Consider the following 22,126-nt stretch of genomic DNA (forward strand, 5'->3'; position numbering starts at 1 on the left):
AATTCTTGATCCAACACCATCAAAACATTGACATAAATTTGAGTTCCTTTTCTTACCGTTGTTTCTCAGGAATATTTGTCAGCTTTTTCAGAATTACAGAAGCCTGTCACCAGCATTTGTAGTTCTTCCACTGAACTTTTGTCTAAATATCAAACTGTTGCAAACTTTGGAAACCCCTTCTGGTAACAAATCACATTACACTATAGTGGAAAAGCTAAGTATCTTCATGAGGATTTCTACTGCGTGATCATCCTTAATACAACCCATGTACCAATCGAGTTCTCAGTAATGCCATTTCCCTTCAAGGTTCAGCTTCTTGGCTGTTCTATTGACTCTCATAGACATGGTACTAGAAGTTGTGATCTAGCCTACCTGCCATCAAAGAAATTTCTTCTTCCCACATCCCTCCTACTTAAAATATGCCTCTGATGAAATCTCTGGAAACAATGTCGGATATTACTATCCTGTTGTGATCTCAGAACTCTTCAGAAGCTCTTTAAGCAGATAATGAGTTTATTGTCCTTCCCCCAGCTAAAGAGTTATCTAAGCTACACTAGATTCAGTCTAGTGTCTTCTGTCATCTCCCTTCCATATATAAGTTCTTTCTTGCAAAAGACTTCAGAATGTTTTACTCTGTGGAAAATATGAAATAACCAAATTTCTGTTCCATTTCTTCAGTGTAGGTATGTTGACAGTATTAAGTGCTCAGAAAGGATAATGGATTTTTATTTTACTCGCCCATCATCCCTTGTCACTGCAGTCATCATTGAAAAGATTATAAGTGGTGTGGAAAAATGAGATATGTCTCCTCATCGTAGTGAAAATGTATTCCACAGTAGGTCTTGCTAATCTAGACATTTAACTACCAGTCCCTACTGCCAGCGTGCAAATAGGTTAAGTTCAGCAGGTTCGTTGTCTGTGTGGCTTTTCTACACATCTGTATCTTGGGGAGGGAGAGGGAGGACTGTGATGGCTTTCTGTGAGTTGTAGATTCCATTTCACACACACTCCTCCAAACTCCTGTAAATGTTGTGGTTACAGCATCTTATTTATTGGCAGTATTTGCTTGCAAAAGCACTGTGTAAACTCAGAGTTTGAATTTTCTAAGCACGTGCAATCATCATGAGCATCATTAGAACATATCCTGTTAAGTGAGCCAGGCCTTTCATATTCAATAACCACTAAGGTGGTGAGTTCTTTGACAGTCATATTCTGTACTTGAGCATCTATTCCACAGTATTCATATGGAGAGTAATATTTTTATTTTTTTTACTGCACTCCATACTATTCGTTGCTACTTTTACTCCAAGGTTCTACTATTTGACTCCTTTACAGCACCAAGCCTTCATGAAAATAGGAGCTATACTGTCTGCTGTCAAGTGAATCAGCAAGTTGAGCAGCCTGCTCCACACACACACACAAAAATCTTCTTTGACTACATAGGACACTTTGACCCTTAGAAGTTGAAGACAAATGAACCTGAAGTCTTAGTTTCTGGTATGCAGGCTGCAAAGTTCAGTGAGGCTGCTATGGACTCACCATCTTTCAGGACTTCCCAGATCTTCCAAAGCTGCTCATTTTCAAAGAGCACTTGCTTCTCAGGTCCTTTGGCTGAGGTGGGATTGAAATGGCACTGGATATATTTTGTCTTGTATTTCTGTACAGCACAGCGAGAAGCTTGAGTCTTGAAAGAGCATCTATGGGTGGTGTGAACGGATGAATATCTAAGCCAGGGTTGCAGAGTGCATGTACATCTGTTTTACAAATATGCACACAAATGTGAACTATAAATCTGCAAGCATGCTCAACAGTAAGCAAGCTGGTTTTGTAAGACACAGAAAATTTTTAAAATTGCTGAAAAATTATGCAATATGCTGATTCCTGATAATTTTTATCTGTGCTGTAAAACCAACCATTCATATTAATGCTCTTCATACTAAACTATGTTCCCCAGAGGTAATAACTGTTAAATAACTTAGACTTTCTAACAACTCATGATTCTATAAAGGACATTCTGTCCATGTTCCTCTTGGTAGTGATATAGTTCCCATTTTTCACTGTTCAACACATGCAGATTATCAATATCAATATTGTATTGGTTACATTTTTCTAATATTCTCAATTGAAAGTAGAATGTCCATCTTAATTATGAATGTCCTTACTTTTGAAATCCACTGCATCATGTTTCTTTATTTTTATTAGTCCTTAGTAGTCAAATTTTTAAAATACAGCTTCTTTTCATAATAGTTCCTTTGTATAAAGGGGGTTTTTACTATTATAATGTTGTTTTTTTTCTTCCCTTAGATATGCTGCTTCAGTAAAAGATGGCTCCCAGTATTTTGTTCTTCTCATTATTACAGATGGAGTTATTTCCGATATGGCTCAGACAAAAGAATCCATAGTGAATGTAAGTTTTGCTGAAAGTGTTGAAATTTAAAAGACATAGGTTTCTAGGAGTTCCTGCTTCAGGCAATAAACTGTATCAGTTAACATTTCAGGCACTAAATTGTTCCATAAAGTAAACATCTATTCCAAACAGCAACTGTTTATCATGCATAAATACAAAAAAAAGCAAAAGTTGAATCTCTGCTTAATTAGATAGTGTTCTGTGAGAAATTAGACTCTTCTCTCTAACACTGTATGTTCATATGATTTTCCTCATCTGCTTCTTGCCTCCTCCTTCCTCATGCACATCCCACCATGCAGTTTTTCACAGTGAACTGTTCTTTATCTTTTTAGTAATTGTAGACAGCCTTGATCCCCTGCTTTTTAAAAATTGCCCCAAACTTTCTGGCAAATGGCAAGCATACCAGTAATTTGATTTCCTTCTTAGTCCCCTAGAATTCTGAAAATTCTTAATCTGTTCTCAGTTTCTGCATTATTTTCAATATTTTTCTTTTCAAAACTGCTGTGCATATAAGTAATATTCTGTATTATGAACAGGTTCCATTTTGCTTTTGCCCCTGGGAAATGTCAGATGTACACACAGGAACAACTTCTAGACAGGGTTTGAAAAGATTTACACCGATAGTTTTGAACATACCGTAGTGGATCTTGTTAATAGTGAAGTGGTGAGTGAAAGGCCTACAATAAAATAATTAAACATCGTTTCAAAATGAGTAGCATAGAATTAGTTGGCATATTTTTGAAGGCCCACTTGCGCTACCTCCTGTAGAGATTCAGTACCATTCCAGTTTGTGGGGCGCACATGAAAATATTACTGAAATGTTCTTTACTGGAAAGCAAGGTGCCCTCAAGTTCTAGCCCGCAACACCTAGACAGAGTCTGTGTATAAATAAGGACTCTGACAGCCATCTGGTAAGCTTTTACACCCAGAGTTATAACTGTTTGAAGGTACCAGTTTACTTCCTTTCCTCTTCCAGCTTCCAATATTAAAATAGGATAAAAAGACTCTCGCTTTTAAAGGAGATAGGCAAGCTTCTAGCTTGGAAGTTCGTCCTGTAATCTAGCCTAGAAGGGTGGAGTATAGCTTCTCTTAGATGACAAAAAGGCACCGTCAAGCAACTCTTGATTTAACTCACCCCTCAATTTGAAATCCATAATTAAAAGACCAGCAAGTCCAATTGGCTGATATCTTGTAAGATTAAGTAATTTGCTACTAGGTCATACAGAAAAACTTTGTTTCCAGTAACAGTTCGTTTCCAGGAATATAGCTGTTAGTCTGCAACTGTCTGGAAATACAGCAGATGTGTTGTTAGCTTGGAATGAGTAGAAATGTGGGCATATTTGCTGTTTTTTTCTTTTTATGAAGATATATTCATTTTTCTGTATGCTTCTTGAAGTGTGAGTGTAGAATACCATGACAGAACTAATTAAATGCTATTCAATAATAGTTTTTTTCAGTCTTAATAATATCCAAAAAAAAGGCAGTGATGTTCAATGCAGCTTGGTATGTATGAAACTCAGGAAAAGCATATTTCATTTTAACACTAATTGTGCTTTTAGGCATCTTTCTCATTACAGCATGTGTGTAGGATACATTCTGTTTTACCAAACTGTTTAAAGGTTATACTGTCATTCAGGAAATGGCAACACTTAAGTTTATGTGCAGAAGTTTAACTCTTTGTCTTTATGCTGTCCTTGCCACTTACTGTTCTGTATACATTGTGTCACATAATATTGTGTCTCTGTGAGTAGGAATCTCTTTAAAGGATGTTTTCTTTACAATCAAGCAATAAGATTCTAGGAAACACCTAGAAAACAGAAGGTGTTCTGTTCTAAGAAATGCCTTCATGTCTCAAAAATATTTTATACTCACTATTATTGACTTACGCAGGGCACTGTAATTCAGTTACAGTTACACTGGATTTATGGCTGTTACAGAATCACAGATAGGTTTAGGCAGAAAGGGACCTCTGGACATCATCTTGTCCAAAACCCCTGCTCGAGAAGGGCCACCTAGAGCTCTTTGCCCAGGACCATGGCCAGACAGGCTTTTACTGTTATCTTCAGTAGTATATTACTATTTGACTTAACATGGGATTATTAATTTTTGTTTTACTCTGCTACAAAATTTTAGCTGGAAGATTGGCTATGTAGTAGCACTTTGTGATGAATTTTCAGTCAATGTATAGTATATAATGTATAGTGGTGTAGAACATGAAATAGTGATTTAAAGAATGGCATATTTTCATTGTTTTAAATAGCATGTTTACAGTAATTAACTGTAAACCTTATGCTTAAAGAAAATTGCTTTTATATGTAGTATTATGACAGATGAAAAATGGGAAATGGTGATGATATATCTAAAATGAGAATATATTTTAAATAAGGGAGAAAACTACTTTATATTCCAAAAGAAAAGGATAACACTGTGTTCTAAAACCACTTAACTTCAGACTTCAGTGTAGCAGAGTTTAATTTAGCAGAAACTGTACATCTATGATTTTTGGCTAGTGCATAGTCCTGTTTAAAATGAGCATAGGCATTTCAGAGTTCATCAGAATATCTCAATAAGGAGCAATTGTCAACCCTGACATTTGGTAAAGGTTTTTCTTTTTCCAGTTGTTACCCTCCTCAACAGAGGCAGTTTCAGATTATTTCTGTAAACTAGCAGATATCTGGTGTTCCTATCAGGGCATGGGAACCCAATATTTATGATACTGTCCTCATAATTTTAAAGGTTTTACAGAGAGTTTATTCAGGAAAAGCCAATTATCATCTTTGCCTTGTTTCATTGAATTAAAAAGATAAAGTAAAAACCAAAAATCTTGCCATAAGCCAGTTCGATATCTTATTTTGTCGCATGGATGACTGAACTGAAAAAAATTTCGTTCATGGAAGAAATGTAAGATACATACTGCTCAAATAGATAATTTATTCTCTTGAGATAAATTGGCATTAGGTCTATGTGAAACATATTGTCACATAGTTCCAAACAGCTATGTAATATCAAGAAACAGCAAAGTACATTTAAATGTATGTCAAACTGTCATTTGATATATATTTGCAATTATTGTCAGTTTACAGAAGTTTCTAAGATAAATTTGTCATCTTAGTTGTCATATTAGTATTAGATCTTATTTGTTGTGTTTAATTACAATCCTATATGGTTCAAACACTTTATAAGAAAAAAAAAATAATCATCTGCCTTTCTATCTTCGTTCAAGATGTTTTGTACCACTTAGGCAGACAGTTTACACCACGCAACATTTTAGGTGGAAAAAAAAGTTGCTTATTAAAACATAACTTCTGCATGGTTTTTATTCAGATTGCCCTCAGATCTGACGTACTATTGGCAGAGATTATATAATGCGTTAAACCTCTTTTTCTTCTACTTTTGAAGGCTTCAAAGCTTCCAATGTCAATAATTATAGTGGGTGTAGGACCAGCAGAGTTTGATGGTAAGTGTTCTAGTGTTTTTCCTGGATTTTTTTATGTTTGTTTACATTTTAGTAATATGTTGCTTTTCAAACAAATATTGTTCTTTAAAAGAGCATAATATGGAACAAGCAGTAAGGCACTGTTGACATTTCCAGCTGGATTGATTGATAACTCAGTATGATTACAAGCTACCATGTGGAGCTGCGTAGCCCCTTAGGCTCTCTGTTCAAGTCACAGAACCATATGGGGGCTCAGCATTTACAGAGCTCCAGAAGACAAGTGGAAAAAAAAATCCACAGGAAAGCAAGTATACTCAAGTAATATTGAATTTCTTCAGCACAGGTATTTAGTTGCCTTGTGAAATGTCAGTTGAATGGAAGTATTCATCATCTCTTCTTACTGCAGTACTAAAATACTGAGAAAAATAAATATATTTGAGGAGGTGATCTGGGTTAAACTGGGTTTCGCTAGGTAGCAGGAGTGAGCCTTACTGTGTAGCAGCATTGAGAGAATATTACAGCAGGAGAGAAATTACCAGAATTATCTACATATTCTTTCAGAGCACCATTCTCTATTGCAATAACTAAGCTGCTTCCATTATTTGGACCAATTTATTACATGCTTTTGTGTATATCACTGCACTATGAAATGTAGACGTTCCCTGTATATCTATTTCTCAAAGTCCTACATCTTTTCTTTTTAATTCTAGTACTTCTGATTAGACAGTATGCCTTCTTTTGTACATGAGATATACTTAGTTCTACCACAGATGTATAATGTAAGTAGTCACTAAAGACTGTACATGTTAATTCTTGTCCAAATATTCTAAGAGTATGAAAACAAGAGGAAAAAATAACACAAGAAGAAAAACATTTACTGGGGATTGACTTTCTTATGCCTTTTGGCAAGTGGTATATTAGCGATAAGTATCTTATTCCTTGAAGAGATTGTCCAAGTGGATGCTTACACTTCAGATGACTGTATGCCACAATCAATGAGAAAAGAGTTTGTCTTCATAAATGTATATAACGGAAATTTACAAACTTCATTTTTACCCCCGAGAATTCCAACTTCAGTTGTGTGTTACTTACTTTTCTTTCACCCCTCCTTTGCCTTTTCCCTTTCTCTCTGTTTCTCCAGTCCTTGGGTTTGTCCAGGCTCCCCTTAACTCAGTCAGGACATGTAGATTCTGTCTTTGTACTTCTGGAGGTTGTCTTTGCAGAATTCTTGGGGTGTTATCCCTGTGGTTTTTCTTAAGGTAGGATTCTCTTTGTACTGCAGGATACAGTTTCCATTTTTGGACCTACATTCCTTGAGTGTACTACCTCAGTGAAGTTCGCCTATTAAAGAATCATAGAATAATACAATTGTTTAGGTTGGGAAAGACCTTTAACGTCATCAGGTCCAACCATTAACCCAGGACTGCCAAGTCTACCACTAAACCCTGTCCCTAAGCACCACCTCCACGTATTTTTTAAACGCTTCCAGGGATTCCACCACTTCCCCAGACAGCCTGTTCCAATGCTTGACCACCCTTTCAGTGGAGAAATTTTTCCTAATATCTAAACCTCTCCTGGGCAACTTGAAGCCATTTCCTCTTGTCCTGTGGCTTGTTATCTGGGAGAAGAGACCGACTCCCACCTGCCTACAGCCCCTGTCAGGGAGTTGTAGAGAGCGATGAGGTCCCCCAGGAACCTCCTTTTCTCCAGAATAATCAACCCCGATTCCCTCAGCTGCCTCTCATAAGATTTGTGCTCTGGACCCTTCACCAGCTTCGTTGTGCTGGTGTATGCCAAATCTGTAGGCAGAGAAATTACTTTTCCATCTGCAGAAATTCCTTCTGGAAAAAACAACAGACTCCATGTCTGATATGGATGCTGAAGTGTGTGTGTAGGAGGGTTCCAGGCACACTGTCTTACAATTCAAATGTCAGTCAAGCTCCAGCTCTGCTGTAGAGAGACTAAGCTACTCCTCTCCAGATACCACTGCCCCCTAGATCTCCCAGCCCCTGGGGGCTACCAGAAAGGTTCTTAAAAGTCTGGAGCTCAGCTAGACGGCACATACATTTGGCAGAGCATTGCTTAAGGATGTGAAGATGACTATAACAGGTCGGATCAGGGGTCTGTTTTGCCCAGTATTCTGTATCTGACATGGCCATGGGTGGTTATCTAGAGAACGTTAAGAACAGAATAAGTAAATATGATACTTCCCTGAATACTGTTTTTAGATTTGAATTTCCTGAATGGGATGTGCTTTATATGTCTGTTTTGGAAATTTTCAGTGGCTCTCTCCTTCAAATACTTGTTCAGTCTCCTCATTTCAACACAAGTGCATTTTTTGCATTATCAGCATTATCTGGCAACGTGCTCTACAGACCTACTAATTTTTTCTTTGCATAAACATGCTCTTTTGTTTGGCTTGAGCTTGGCTCCTGATAGCATCATTTCTGCTTTCTAGTTCTTACATTGGAAGAGCTAAGTTTTGAAATGCTCTTAACTCTTGGGTTTCAGTGAACTCAGCCCAGTTTGCAAACCCCTGAGAAGCTCAGAGATGCAGGGCTTTGATCTTCATAGTGTATGCTGAAAGGATTGTAGGATAGCAATTCCAACAGCTAAGCTGTAATCTGTGATCCCAAATTCACCCATTTTAACACAGACCAGAGAGCAGGTATGCCTCTCTACCAAGAATGGGTTCTGGGTATCTGGATAATTTTAGAGTTTTCCTGGATCCTGCTCAGAAAGATACAAGAAAAGTTACCCAATAAATGTAATACTTTTCTTTAAGAACTCCTCATTCCTATGCATTAACAGTCATTACTTTTCCAGTACGAATGTGAGTTACTGCCTCTTTGTGCTGTATTCTGTGTGATATCTTCTGTAAGAATAATTGCTAAAGATAAATTCTTCTCCACCTGTGAAAGTATAAATATAGCCTTACCAAAACAGATATACTTTGCTGGTTTGAGTGCTGGAAGGATAAGAACCTTATCATGGTCTGTTTTGTTCTGAAGATGGCAGTAAAGGCAAAAAGTATGTTTTGTCAGCATGAAAAAGTATAAAATAACTACAAAGCATGATGGTTTTTATGGCTCAAATGATCTTAAAAACTTACCTAAATAACAATTGGTTTTGTTGTCCTAAAGTGTACACTGACTAAAGTTTTTCTCAGTAAGATTGATTTTGTTGTGTAGCTGACCTCATAGATGAATTAATTTTGTTTCTTTTTTTAAGCTATGGAAGAACTGGATGGTGATGTAGTGAGGATTTCTTCAAGAGGAAAGTTTGCAGAAAGAGACATTGTGCAGGTGGGAGAGAAAATTTACTCTTAACAGATTTTTACTGATCCTGTTGGTTTTGAATTCTTGTTTCGATCTGTATTCCTGCCTTTCAATTTACCTTAACCCTGAGCACTGAGATAACTTATCTTGGGGTGTTCATAACAAGCTCAGAAAAAACTCTCTGTGATACCTATAAGCCTTTATATAACACATAGTAGTGGATCTGCATTAGGAAATGACCCCTAACTGGCAGCACACTGATAAAAGTCTTACACAGAGTTATACAGGCACGGGAGAAGAGTCAGTTGCCTCTGCACTGCAATCTCACTATGATTCCATAAAGAAAAAATGCAGCTTTTGTGGAACTCAGCAATACCTAGACTTCTAACAAGTGCATTTGAGATGCCTAGGGTATCTTTCCTTGCCTTTAACTGCCAGTCCAGAAAACTGTGAGTGTCTCCCAGTTCCTGTGTTGCATCTGCCACATACAGCCATGCACTTGTCTCATGCTTTAAGGAACTTCAGATGATAGCTGGAACAGATTGCCCAGAGATGTTGTTGATGCCCCATCCCTGGAAACATTCAATGTCAGGTTGGATGGGGCTCTGAGAAACCTGATCTAGTTGAAGACGGCCCTGCTCATTGCAGGAGGGGTTGGACTGGGTGATCTCTAAGGTCCCTTCCAACCCAAACCATTCTATGATTCTATGATCTGACCCAATCTGTAAGAGTGCTACTCTTATCTGCATTCCATGGACACCTCCATTTCTTTGTCAAAGTCCTCTGGTTCGGTTCCTGCTCTCTACAGTTGTTCAGTCAGCCCAGTAGTTGTCATTCAAACCTGTGCAACCACTGTCAGGGTGGTACAGCGGTTCTGTATGCATGTACACAGCCACCATAATCCCCCTTTCCCTGAGAGCTGCAGATTTCTAGAACCCCACAGATTGTCCAAACTATGTACTGCTCCAGGCACCCCGTCTTGTTTCCTGATTACCCATCCCCCGGACAGAATTATTTCATAATTATTTTCTTGTTCAAATAAAATTAACTAGCTATGCATTTTTCATTTTCATGGAATGCTACAGCAGAACCAAACAGAAAGACGTTTGGTGGCTCAGCACGCTAATCCCTGCTTGCTAAAGTATTAAAGAAGTTGACATTTGAAAAGCAGAAAACTACTGAAAAATTGGATCAATCTGATGACTGTAGAAAGAATATCTGTCTAAAACAAAATTTTTATGGAAGGCATGTTTTTCTGGAAATGTCTGAATACATCTATGAAACAGAATATTTCAATCGGAAGGGACCTACAACAAAGAACTAGTCCAACTGCCTGACCACTTCAGGGATGACCAAAAGTTAAAGCGTGCTATTAAAGGCATCCAAATGCCTCTCAAAGACTGACAGGCATCCTTAGGTTCAAACGTTACCTTAGTTCTGCCATTTCTTCTTCTGCCTTTATTCCTCCTATTTGTCAAAATTCATAGTGTTCACTTATTTTTCCTCCTGCTTGTTTTCACTGATTTCTCTCCAAGCCAGATTGGGTTTTTATATAATTGTTGGTTCATAGGATGTATATATTTATTGAATAACTGAGCTATATGAATAGCTTATATTGCAGATGAAAATGTTTTAATAATGCAGGCCAGATTGCAGCTGATGAACTGTGGAATGTGTATATTTCTTTTCAACTATATATGCAGGAAATGAAACTTCAAAATGTTTAATGTTACAAATACTGGTATGTGAACATTTAAGGATTTGGTAACTGCTGGTGGATACAATACCTCAATCCAAGGAAGTGTTCAAAACATATATGTGACACCTGATTTTATAGTTATTTTTGTTTAGAAGACAAACTATACAAATCTACAGAAATATATGGAAATTAAAACCATCAGATCTCTTTTTCCAGTCTTAAAGTTTCTCAGTGCAATAAATAATACATTAAAATTCCCTCTCTATTTTTTTTCCTAAATGGGGATCAGAAATGAGCATAAGATGACAGTAGTTAAAAGACTCCCATAATCTGTATGGATATACATCGAAGAAAGTAATAGATTCCTTAATTACTTTTTCTAATAGTTGAAAATGAGACTTTTTTAATTTCTGCAACATACAGAGAAAAAACTGATGGGAGGGTGACATACAAAACTCTTAGAGTAAGGCATGCTGGCTGCTTTAGTCAGTGTTGTCAAAAAGGTAACTATAAAAGTAGAGATGAGAAGAGGGACAGCTGAACAGGAGGCAAGAAATGATGTTTCTTATTTTGTCAAAGCCTTTATAATGTTCCTTGTAGTCTATATTGGGCTAGAGAAGGACTGTCTGTAATCTGTTATGCTATATATGTCAGTGCTTTCGACAGAGCAACATGTGGAGATCTGCCTCCAGAGCTGGAAATGTTTCTAGACCCCAAACCAGTATTTCTGCGAAGAAAGCCCTATGCCATGTCAGAATTTTAAAGCTAATTCAGATATCTCTGGCATGCTTTGCACTTATGTTTAAATGCATTTAAATATACGCAATGTAATTATACATAATTTCTCTGAGCAACAGCAGCTCCAAAAGCTGCTGGTTTTACATTCAAAGAGCATAAACGGATAGAGTTCTTCAAATGTTATAAACAAGATTTGTGAAAATGTTTTGCATCAGGAATATTCCAATTTCTCCTGAGAAATAAAAAATGTGATGAATACCCCTTTTGTATTTCTTTAGAATTCACTGCATATCAGAAATGTAATAAAACATTTATTTACTATTAACATATTTCAATCAGAGCTTTGCCCTAAGACATATTGAACTACCTGAAGGCAGTATTACGCACTTTTTCTGTCTAAATACTAACAAACACGTTATAGACTAGCTAAATAAATAAAAAGGGATAATGTCAAAGCCTTTAGGTTTGCTATGACCTTTATTTTATATCTGGCAGGATAAAACAGTTTTGCTTTTATAAAACTAGCTACTCAAATACAAAAAGTTTATCTTTTTTGTGTATTAGGTTAGTTACTGAAATTAACTGTTTTATTAAAGTTCTTAAATTTTAACAGTCAGTATTGTGAATTTTTTAAATTAAATTAGGAAAGAAAAAATTTGCCTGCTAACAGTGACTCACTGTATCTATTATATTTACTACTGACTGCAATCTATGTAAAGACGTGACTTTCATTATTCCCTGCTCACCAGTAAACATACATATTTTAGGGACTCTTTATTACATGTGTACCAACTCCTCCTCAGTGTATTTAATTTCTTCTCCTTTGTTATCCTTTTTCTATTTAAGAAGTTCTAGGAGAAATACTCAAAGTAATGTACCTTTTGTTTCTCTTGAAAAATTTTTATATCACCTTTTAAATTAAACTCTCAAACTATGGAAAAAACCACTTACATTCCATCAGTTTCCCTGTGGTTTCTCCTTCATCTTTCATTCTTCTGCCACCTCTACTCCTTCTACATGTTAGCTCTAGGCTTTGCTGCCATTGCCAGCTGCCCTTGTATTTCTGTATGTATGCTTATCTGTCCATAGCTCCTCCAGCTCCTCCGACATCTATATTCAGCGAGCAGAGGGGAGCGAGAAGTAATTTAGGCCATCTATATTGTATAATTGCATTTCAACAATTTTTGCTGCAGAACAGTGGTCTGAGGTTTCACGTCTGCAGACCACGATGATGGCCTTATAGGTGATCGCTTGGGATGGGACACATTTCGTTCTTTAACTCAGACTGCATGTGCTTTTTACATAAGACTGACATTGCATTATAAAATAAATAAGCACAGGAGGGGGAAACGAACACCAGGCTTATCCCTTCCCAGCCGAATATGTAAATCAGCAGGCTACCGAGATGCTTGTTTTGTTTTGTTATTCTAACTTCATGCTTCTGGGGACAGTCAGATCTGTTCTTCCAGAAAAATTGATGGAGTTTTAAGAAGGAACAAACACTTGAAACAGGGCAGTGCTGGGCTGGCTTCTGAAAACTGCTAGAGCTTTTTTAGTGAAATGGAGAAGTCAGTACTAGTAAATGTCACAGTATGTGCTTGTCTTTTTTATTGAAGAGTTACTGAATAAATGCAGAAATTGTTAAGACAGCTAATTATGGAACAGCTTGCTAATTATGGAACCTTGCTTCCTGGCTTAATACCCTAAAATCAGGTTCCTTTTTGCCTGCTGTTCTCCTGCCCTTATGCCTGATACATTCTTGGACACAGCACAATGAAGTGGTAAAGGATGCTCCTGTCCGGAATAAAGGCTGGTCCCATTAAATAGTCTTGCTGACTAGTCTTGTAGTCTTGCTAACTATGACAGCCTGCACTAGCTGTCTGCTTCAGCAGCCAGGGTGGACTAAAGGATCTCTAGAGGTCACTTCTAGCTTCAACAATTCCATGATCAAGTGATCTTCTGTGATCTTTTAAAAAACTGCCAATCTACAGCTCCCCGGGGAAATGCCCGAATCAGTAGCTGTTGGTCACAGGTTTCAGTTTAATTCCACATAGTTCAAATACCCAGGCTTGAAGTCTTTTTTTTTCCTGGCACTTTAAGATCCTTTTCAGGAGGGTTATGCAGCGTCATCTCTTACTTGAATTCTAAACACCTTTTAATAGGAGACTGATGCCTAAATAAGTTTCTTAAGTCCTGGATGAGAAGTGTTTTCCAAAGTTGTTGTAAAAACAATTAAATTACATTCAAGTTCTTTATTGCTGAAATGTTGTCTTTGGGTTTGGTTGGTTTTTTGTTCTGGTTTGGGTGTTTTCCCCAAGATTTTTTTTTATTACTATTTTATTTGCCTAATATATTTAATAGTTTTCTTTATTTCTGTCTTTTTTGGAAAACTCTCAGGATCTCAGAAATACAGTGTAGGCTAAACTCTCACTGTTTTTCAGTGTTCCCCTAAATCTTGAAAACATTGATGCTTTTTAGAAAAATGGAATTTAATCTGTAGCCTTGGATGCTGTGCATCCAAGAAAGCAAAAATTTTTCTGGTTGGTATAATGGGCAAAAGAGTCTTCAGATTTTAGCGTTCAACCAGCAGATGAGAGATCTGTTGGTCTGACTTATCAATCAGTTCTAGTTTTATCCTGCAATACAACAGTTAAGAATTAAATTTTCCCTGTTTTGCGAGAGGGTGAAAAGGTACCGTTAGGCTTTGAATTCCAGCATAGCACAGCCTAGCACATCAGTTTCAGTATTGCAGATCTGGGTATCAGGTAACAAGTTATTTTTTTAATCCAATCCTTTTTGCTTAGATTCTTTATGCGTTTGTTAGTATCATATAAAAAGTGGTTCATAGGTTCAAGTGGTTTGTAGTTCTGCTAGGTATAATGCAATATGGTCAAGAATATAAAATCATCCTTTCTGTTTTGTTCACTTCAGATGGCAAAAATTCTGTTCACAAACTGCTGGAGCAGAGGCAGTCTGGTAGGAGAGCCCCACAAGCAGGAAAAGTAAGCTAAGGATAGCTTTCTGAGACAGAATTGCCAGCTTTATGAAAATGATTGAGAGTGAGAGATAAACCATATATACACCAATGAAACACATCATTAGCAATCTGAGCTAGCCATGCCTTACGTAAAGAACTTCACCTGAGTGAAAGTATGACACTGTTTCTATTAGAAAGCAGGTGTTTAAAAATTGAGATACAATGTGTATATATAAAATAGAAAATATCTATATGTATATATAAAATGTGTAAGGTAGCATATTCATGTACTCTAACTCTCTAGATAAAACTTTCTTATTTTTGTGTTGTAAAATGTATTCTGTGTCTGCATAATTACCTGTGTGAATGTCTTCTTGTTTTGTAGTTTGTGCCGTTCCGCGATTACATTGACAGAAGTGGAAACCACGTGTTAAGCATGGCAAGACTTGCTAAAGATGTTTTAGCTGAGATCCCAGAGCAGTTTCTGTCCTACATGAGAGTCAGGGGAATAAAGCCATCACCTGCACCACCACCCTATACACCCCCTATTCATGTGTTGCAGACTCAGATATGACTGCTCCAAAGTGCTCAGCGTTTATCAAAAGTCAAAGTGCTCAGCGTTTATCAAAAGTCAAGAGTCTCTGGATGCAGCAGTAGCTTCTGGTAACTTTTCAGAGCTAGAAAAATTCTCTTCACATACCAAAATTCTCCTATGGTTGCGTAAGCAACTGGAAAGCTTTATGCTAGGAGCAAAATGTTGATGATCTCTCCAAGTCTTTTTTTTTTTTTTTTTTTTTTTGGGGGGGTGGGGGTGGGGAATGACAAAAAAATCTAGGTTTTGATGTATTTATTGGAGGGGAAAGCACAAGTCAGGATTTCAACTCAAAAAAGATTGTCCTCTCTGAATACTGTGTGTACATAAATGTATAGGAATGCTATTACTCTGTATCAATGTTTACATGTTACTATTTTTAAATTTCAGTACTTTTATAACTATTCTTAAGAATAACAGTTTGGAATATTGACTCACATGTCTTCTAGCTTGCAATAGTTTGTCACAAGATAACAAGAGAAGCAATATCTCTTTGAATGTTTGTCCAAACAAACAGAAATGAAAGCTAAGAAAAGGACAAATACGTATGTGTTTTCCAATACCTGAATTGCTTCAGTCAGTGCTCAGTAATCCATCTCACGGTTTGAGAATAAATTCCTAAAATGTGAATAACACAACTGCATATAACTTTTAACTAACCCCAGACTTTGAGGGGGGAGGTATGTGTATTTTTTTCAGGGATGCTCCAGTTCCTAGGTTTATCTAAGTTTACAGTTTTTTAAACTAGTTACTGAAGCAGATTAGGAGACTTACTTGCTATAAATAATTAAAGAAAATTACCTCAAATCAGAACTATCAGAGTATTATAGTTGAGTCACTGAGCTCATTAAATCTTATCATGCATCCCTTAAAGCACTGGAAATTTTGCATCAGAAAAGTCTTTTGGAGTGCTTACAGCAGATGTTTTATAATGGACTGTTTTAAACTTAATATAAAATCTTAACTTTTTTTGTCTAGATTGCCCATTCAAAGGGATGCTGACTCTTAATATTTGGGTTTAATATTGTCACATTTCCATTCAGGGTGCATGAATGATAACATTAATTAACTGGTTTAAAAATTGCACAACCATGTTGCTTTGTGCACTATTTTGTGTACAGAACTACCCCAAAATTTTATTATATGCCTGTTCATATATAATTATAAAATGGTTTTGCATGTATACTTTTTACAAAATACACGGTTTTGTGAGTTTGTGTCAGATACATTTTATTTAGAACTAATGGCCTTAAATTTCACAGAACTCCTGAAATGATTGTGAATTGCCTTCGAATACTGTTAAAACTGAACATTTTAATTTTTTTGTGTCACAGTTGTAACTGTCTGGTAATGTAACTTTTTTTCTTTGCATATCACCTGTTTACTACTTCTGTTTCTTACTACTGTATGTTGTAATGTACAGTATGAAACTAAGGTGCGTTTTTTAAGCATGAGAAGTTTTTTGCCAGAAAGCATATCTTCAATATTAATGGCATATAACTATGTAAATGCAGAATCTTCCACTTTTAAATATATTTAACTTCCTTTAACTATCTTATGTGGGAAATTACTTTTTCCAGATAATTATTCTGTTGGTTAAAAAAATAATAATATTTTTGTTTTGTAAAAATAAATCTTGTTTTATTTTTATTTCAAAACAGTTTTTACATAAATATGGGCTTTAATTTTCTCACCAGGATATGTATTTCTTAGTGGATTGATGTTGCATGAATGAAATTTGATACCTGGCAACTACAGATTTTGATGAAAAGTGCATCATAAAGAGTAAGTTTAAATCTACTGAACGGTGGTGGTGTTCTCCTTCCATCTTCTGCATTTATTTTTCATACCTACAGTGTTGACACTTCAGAAATAACTGAAATAATATTATATTTCTGTTGTTTAATTTGGTTAGCCAAATCTTTATGCTGACATTTGTATTGGTTCCCAGTGGCCCCATGTATTTAACAGGTGAGAAGGTCAAAGCTCTAAGGTCAAAATCACAAACTTATTTTATTCAGTGTAAAGTAATAGCTCTCATTTAACCGGCACCTTTTAGTAATGGAAAGATCAGTATCAAAATTAATTTAACAACTCATTTAACAAGTGAAGGAGCTTTTAAAGATAACTATTACTTGATCAAAATTATTTTTTCGCACCAGCCTAAGTACCATCCTGTGCTGCTGTTTTTTCTTCTGTTTGGTATTAGATTCTCAATCTAACATATGTAATGGAAAGAAATAGATGTTATCAGTGGACTAAGTACTCTAGTGGGAAAAGGAGACTTTTTCCAGACTTGTGACATTCCCTATATGTTTGACATCTCGATTCTGTAACGTGTATGAGAATCATTATGTAGACTCACACGGTAGCTTCAGTCATTCCAGTAGTAGAGGTGAGAGTTAATGGTCAACACTTGAATTTCCTCCAAATATCATATGCAGCCATTTTTACTTCTGGCTTTATTCTGAAGAATAATGGAACATAAAACTCATATTCCTTCCTAAGAAATGCTAGCTGCTACCAAAACTTGATAATTTTCTGTGACTGAAGAGTAGCACAGAGTATTTCTGTTTAAGGAAGGTAAGACGTGACATGTTAGGTGCCAGATGAATTGCCCTGAAAGGAAGACTGTTGGCCATGATGAAAGCTCTCTTCCTTTGGCATCCATCTTGGAACAGATGTTGTCTTTGTAATACACGCAGAAAATGCTACAACAGGGTGCAGACTGTACAAATGTTCCTACAAATGAGGAAGGACATTGTCTCATGGAGTATATAATTTGAGAGTGACTATTTTAGGTTTGATTCTGACTAGTGAGGAATTGTTTGCTAATCTGGAAAAAGAAACTGGTTGATCTTAGTTAGAAAAAAGATTTTTGTAATTTTAGGCAAAAATGGCAACCTATACAATAGAATTTAGATGGACTTCAAATCAGCTCACTTCTATACACATACCTGTGGTCCCCCAGGGAGGTATCTGAATGAGAGGAACAGAGTTCAGGAGATCAGGTGTTCTCTGAAAAGATGCATTTTGAAAAGCTGGAAATTCTCCCCAAAGTAGGAACACATTAAATTCACTCCAGAATATTTGTAAAATGGCTGAAAAAATCAGAATGATAAATTATTATCATCTTTGAGAACTAATAAAAGGACACAAAATGACAAATTATGCCAATGCAGTGGGAAACCAGGGAGCATGGTAAGAGGCTGTTATGACTGTATCAGAAGTTCTTTAAATAGAAAAATCAACAAGAATAGAAAGGGAGGATATGTTGCTATGGATAAATGTAAAAGCACAGATACGTGTGAAAAGGGAGAGAAAATCACTAAATTATAACTGCTAAAGCCTAGTAAAACCCGTAATAGAAAGGGAAGGAAAGCTGACTCCGTTATTTAACAAATAAACTAAGAGTAAATCTCAGGAAAACTGAAATGCTCAATGTCTTTTTTTCCTTCAGGCTTCATAGAAGGGGGATAATCATTGAATTAAATAGTTAATTAAAAGAAAATAATCTACAGCTAGGTTTACATCAACCAATAAAGATTTGCTAATGATACACACTTTTGAAACAATTTCCTTGAAAAGCAAAACAATGAGCTTTGGGATAAAAAAGAAACAGCCACTTTAACGTGACATTTTAAAAGCAAAATAGGAGATAATGGCCTCATTTGAAGTGTTATGAAATACTACAAAACTGGTTAGATCATTCAGGAAAATGCTAATATTCTTTCATCGTCAATGCTGGAAAAATACAGCAATTGCTGTTCCATTGGGACCTGTCTTGCTTTTGGTGTAATTCAGTCATTTTCATCGATGACATAATATATTACAGATGTTTATTAAATTAGTGAATTATATCAACTGGAGATAGTTTAATCACTTTCAAAGATGGGATTAAAACTTGCAATTATTTTTATGAATTAGAAAAAATACTTGAAAGAGGAGCAAAATCAATCGGAGCAAATAGGTAAAAGTACTTAGCAACAAAAACCTACCGCACAGTTGCAGTAGTTTCTGGCTCTGCAGCAATTCTGTAAAACAGTGTGTGAGGTTACAGGGGACTACAAAGTAGTCGTTGAGGGGAAGGTGTCTGAGTAGAAGTTCTGAATGTAGGCCACCTGAGATCATCCTTTCATGGTTCTTCATAAGGTCTCGGCTAATGTGCCAGGTCCAGTTCTGAGACTTCAGATAACATGTGGGTCAACTGGAAAAAGTCACCGAGGACTGTTAGGCCACCACTGTTGGAACAAATCGGGCAAATGATCAGGGAAGGTTTCCATGGGGTTGGCCTCCCTCTTGTTGTCTCAACTCTTCTTGACCACAGTGAACTACCACAGCAAGGGCGACTGCATGAGATCAGGACAAGCCCTGCTGATGTGCATGCCTGTGGGGGAGCAGGCTGATGCCATCGTGGCAGAAATGGTTTTGAGGAAGGCCTCACCATGTCCGTTCACGTTGTTAGGTTGTTGTTTCATACTGCTCACATTTTTAAGATGAAATGCGTTCTTACTTTCTTTCAAAGTGCTCAATGGGAATAGTACAAATTTTCTTCAACATTCCATGATGGGCTGCTGCTTCTTTGCCACTGAATTGATACAGTATGATTTCAGGTTTCATTTCAAGCTGACATTGCACATTTATGTTCATTGCCATTAGAATGAGTGACTGCAGATGGCTGGCATTTCCAACCTGGCCACCAAAACAAACGGTGTAGAGTACTACGTTTCTGTGCCTACAGCCAAACGTTTGACAGTAATAAATTTCATCATTGAGATCCTTCTCTGGTGGCTTTATTTTGCAAACAACCAAAGGCGTTGGAGTGACTGAGCTTCTCATGGACATTCCATGCTACAGCAGGCATACGAGTGCTGTGAGACAGCTGCCCCGCGAGCACGCAGCGTGGCTCCTAGCGCTCTGTGTGCCATGGGTGGTGGGACAGCTTTTCCAAGCCACAGCGGGCTGGGGCTGTGCACTGAGCAGTTCCATCACTTCTGCATTGGTCTGTTCCCCAGGGAGCAGGAGTTCTGCCCAGCCCCGAGATGAACGTCATAATAACTGGGTGGCCTGTGCATCCCCGTGCCACACACAGGCTGTTATGTAGTTGGGTTTGCTTCAAGCTGATCATGAAATCAAAGCAATTGACTGCATGTGCAAAGTGATTAGCTCTGAACGTGGTGGCTTCAAGTGAGGGGGCCATCACGCTGCAATCACCAGCCGAAGGGAATTCAGGGAGAAGCGAATTGGCTAGTTTCCATGAGCACCAGAGTACTGCAAACTGGGGCACTTCTCTGCGAAGAAGGGAGTGAATAATCCCCTCACAGTCATCAAATACTTCTACTGGCACTGGCAGAAAGCCCCCAAAACTATGGGAGCGAGCATTGATTCATTGCTTTCTGTGAGCAGGAGGGAACGGAAAATATAAATAGGTTGTCAAACATGGAGGAAAGGAGGGGAGCCCAGCAGGAGTCTCTCATGGCCGTTTCTGGGAAATGTCATCATTAATGCAATTAACAAAGGGATTAGAAGCTAAATTTTTAAAACCAACCAGGGTATTGGCTCACCAGGGTTGCAGGCTGGGAGGCCTGATTAGAATTCACAAATGGTTTTGATTAATTGGAGGGAAGGTCAGGAATCAGTGAGATAAACTACTGGGGAAAAAAAATGGAATATTCTGCATTCAGGAGGGAAACAAATAAGCACAAATGAAATGAAAATGAAAAATACCTGGATAAACAGCAGCTCTGGATTTAATAATCTGCAGATTACAGCTGGGCTCCAAACAGGATATGAATCAAATTGTGACAGTGCTGCATAAAAGGCACAGATCACCACGGCGGATGTTAACAGCGGCCATGCTCGTGTGGGGAGGGAGGTAATCGTTGTTCCAGGCCGAGCCATGCTGAGGCCTTTGCCTGGCACTGTGTCTGGACTGTGGGGCCACACTTTCAGGGTGATGCAGATGATTTTGAAAGACTCCAGGAGAGAAAAAAAGCAGTTGGGTTTTAACCTGTGAGGAAAAAAATTAAAGCACTTGGGTATGTTTCATACGCAAAAGACTAGAGGGAGTGTGCTGTGTGTCTGTGCAAAGGGGTGCTATAATGAGCTATTCTCAAAGGTCAGCAATGACGGGTGATGTTATCGCCTTTGGCAGCAAGGAAGGCTTATAGGGGCTGATAGACACACCTCCCTAACTGGAGGCCCCTTCTAGTGCATCTTGGGGAAATTACATCATATTCATCTTAGAAATTGTTCAGAACAGGCTGGACAGCCGTTAGGGATGGCCTAGCTGTGTGGCCTCCCTCTGAGCAGGAAATAATACATTAAATAGTGAAATATCCTCCCGAAGCCCGTTTGTCAGTCCTGCCAACATAGGCAGCCTAACTAAGGTAGAAGCAAGGATAACATACTGGGAGAGGAGGATGGTAGAGGAAGACTGGAGTGGGTGGGCGGGTAGGAAGACACTGGGAGGGCTGAGGAGGCCTCTGGTGAGATTTAGTCTGAAATACATGAATGCTTCCAGTCACCCATTTTCAAAGTGATGGACTCAGCGGGCTGGTGAAGAGAGAGGCTTTTAGGAGATTTCCATTCAGCGGACAGGTGAGGTGGCCAGCCCCTGTGTGTGACCAAAGGCTACAAGGCGGGAAAAGTCTCATGGTGGTCACACCAGGATGGTGAATGTCAGGTGAGGAACAAGAAATGCCAAGTGAGTTGGTATAAGAGGACAGCAAGGTCGGAGTCCCTGTCTGCACATCTGATGTTACTAAGCATAACTACGATGTTGCCTGCAATACCTGGGAATTTAATTCCCCAATGTTCCATTTTTCTCACTCACCTGCAGCACAGGACATCTCCCCTCCACCAGATTCCTTACGGAGGCTCACGGAGCAAGGGTGGTGGAGAAGGCAAGCAGGAAGGCCAGCTTGCTGCTATTGTCAGTGCTTCCAGCTGGATGCAAAAGCATGTGTTTAGGGAAGACCAGAGAGTTCAAGGAGTCTG

The 22,126-nt window shown here is 37.8% G+C and overlaps 1 protein-coding gene across 2 annotated transcripts in view; it reads left to right on the forward strand.

Annotated features, from left to right (window-relative positions):
* The window catches only part of CPNE8 (copine 8), a 110,414-nt gene extending 90,505 nt beyond the window's left edge, over positions 1-19,909 (forward strand). For both annotated transcript variants that reach the window (XM_056340089.1, XM_056340090.1), the window contains 4 exons: positions 2,305-2,407; positions 5,807-5,864; positions 9,075-9,148; positions 14,921-19,909. In XM_056340089.1, coding sequence (XP_056196064.1) covers positions 2,305-2,407; positions 5,807-5,864; positions 9,075-9,148; positions 14,921-15,109 — 424 coding nt within the window. In that variant the 3' untranslated portion in view covers positions 15,110-19,909. The remainder of the gene's footprint in view (positions 1-2,304; positions 2,408-5,806; positions 5,865-9,074; positions 9,149-14,920) is intronic.
* Positions 19,910-22,126: the final 2,217 nt, after the last annotated feature.

The sequence above is a fragment of the Falco biarmicus genome, chromosome 5 (genome assembly GCF_023638135.1).
Source record: "Falco biarmicus isolate bFalBia1 chromosome 5, bFalBia1.pri, whole genome shotgun sequence".
Taxonomy (NCBI): domain Eukaryota; kingdom Metazoa; phylum Chordata; class Aves; order Falconiformes; family Falconidae; genus Falco; species Falco biarmicus.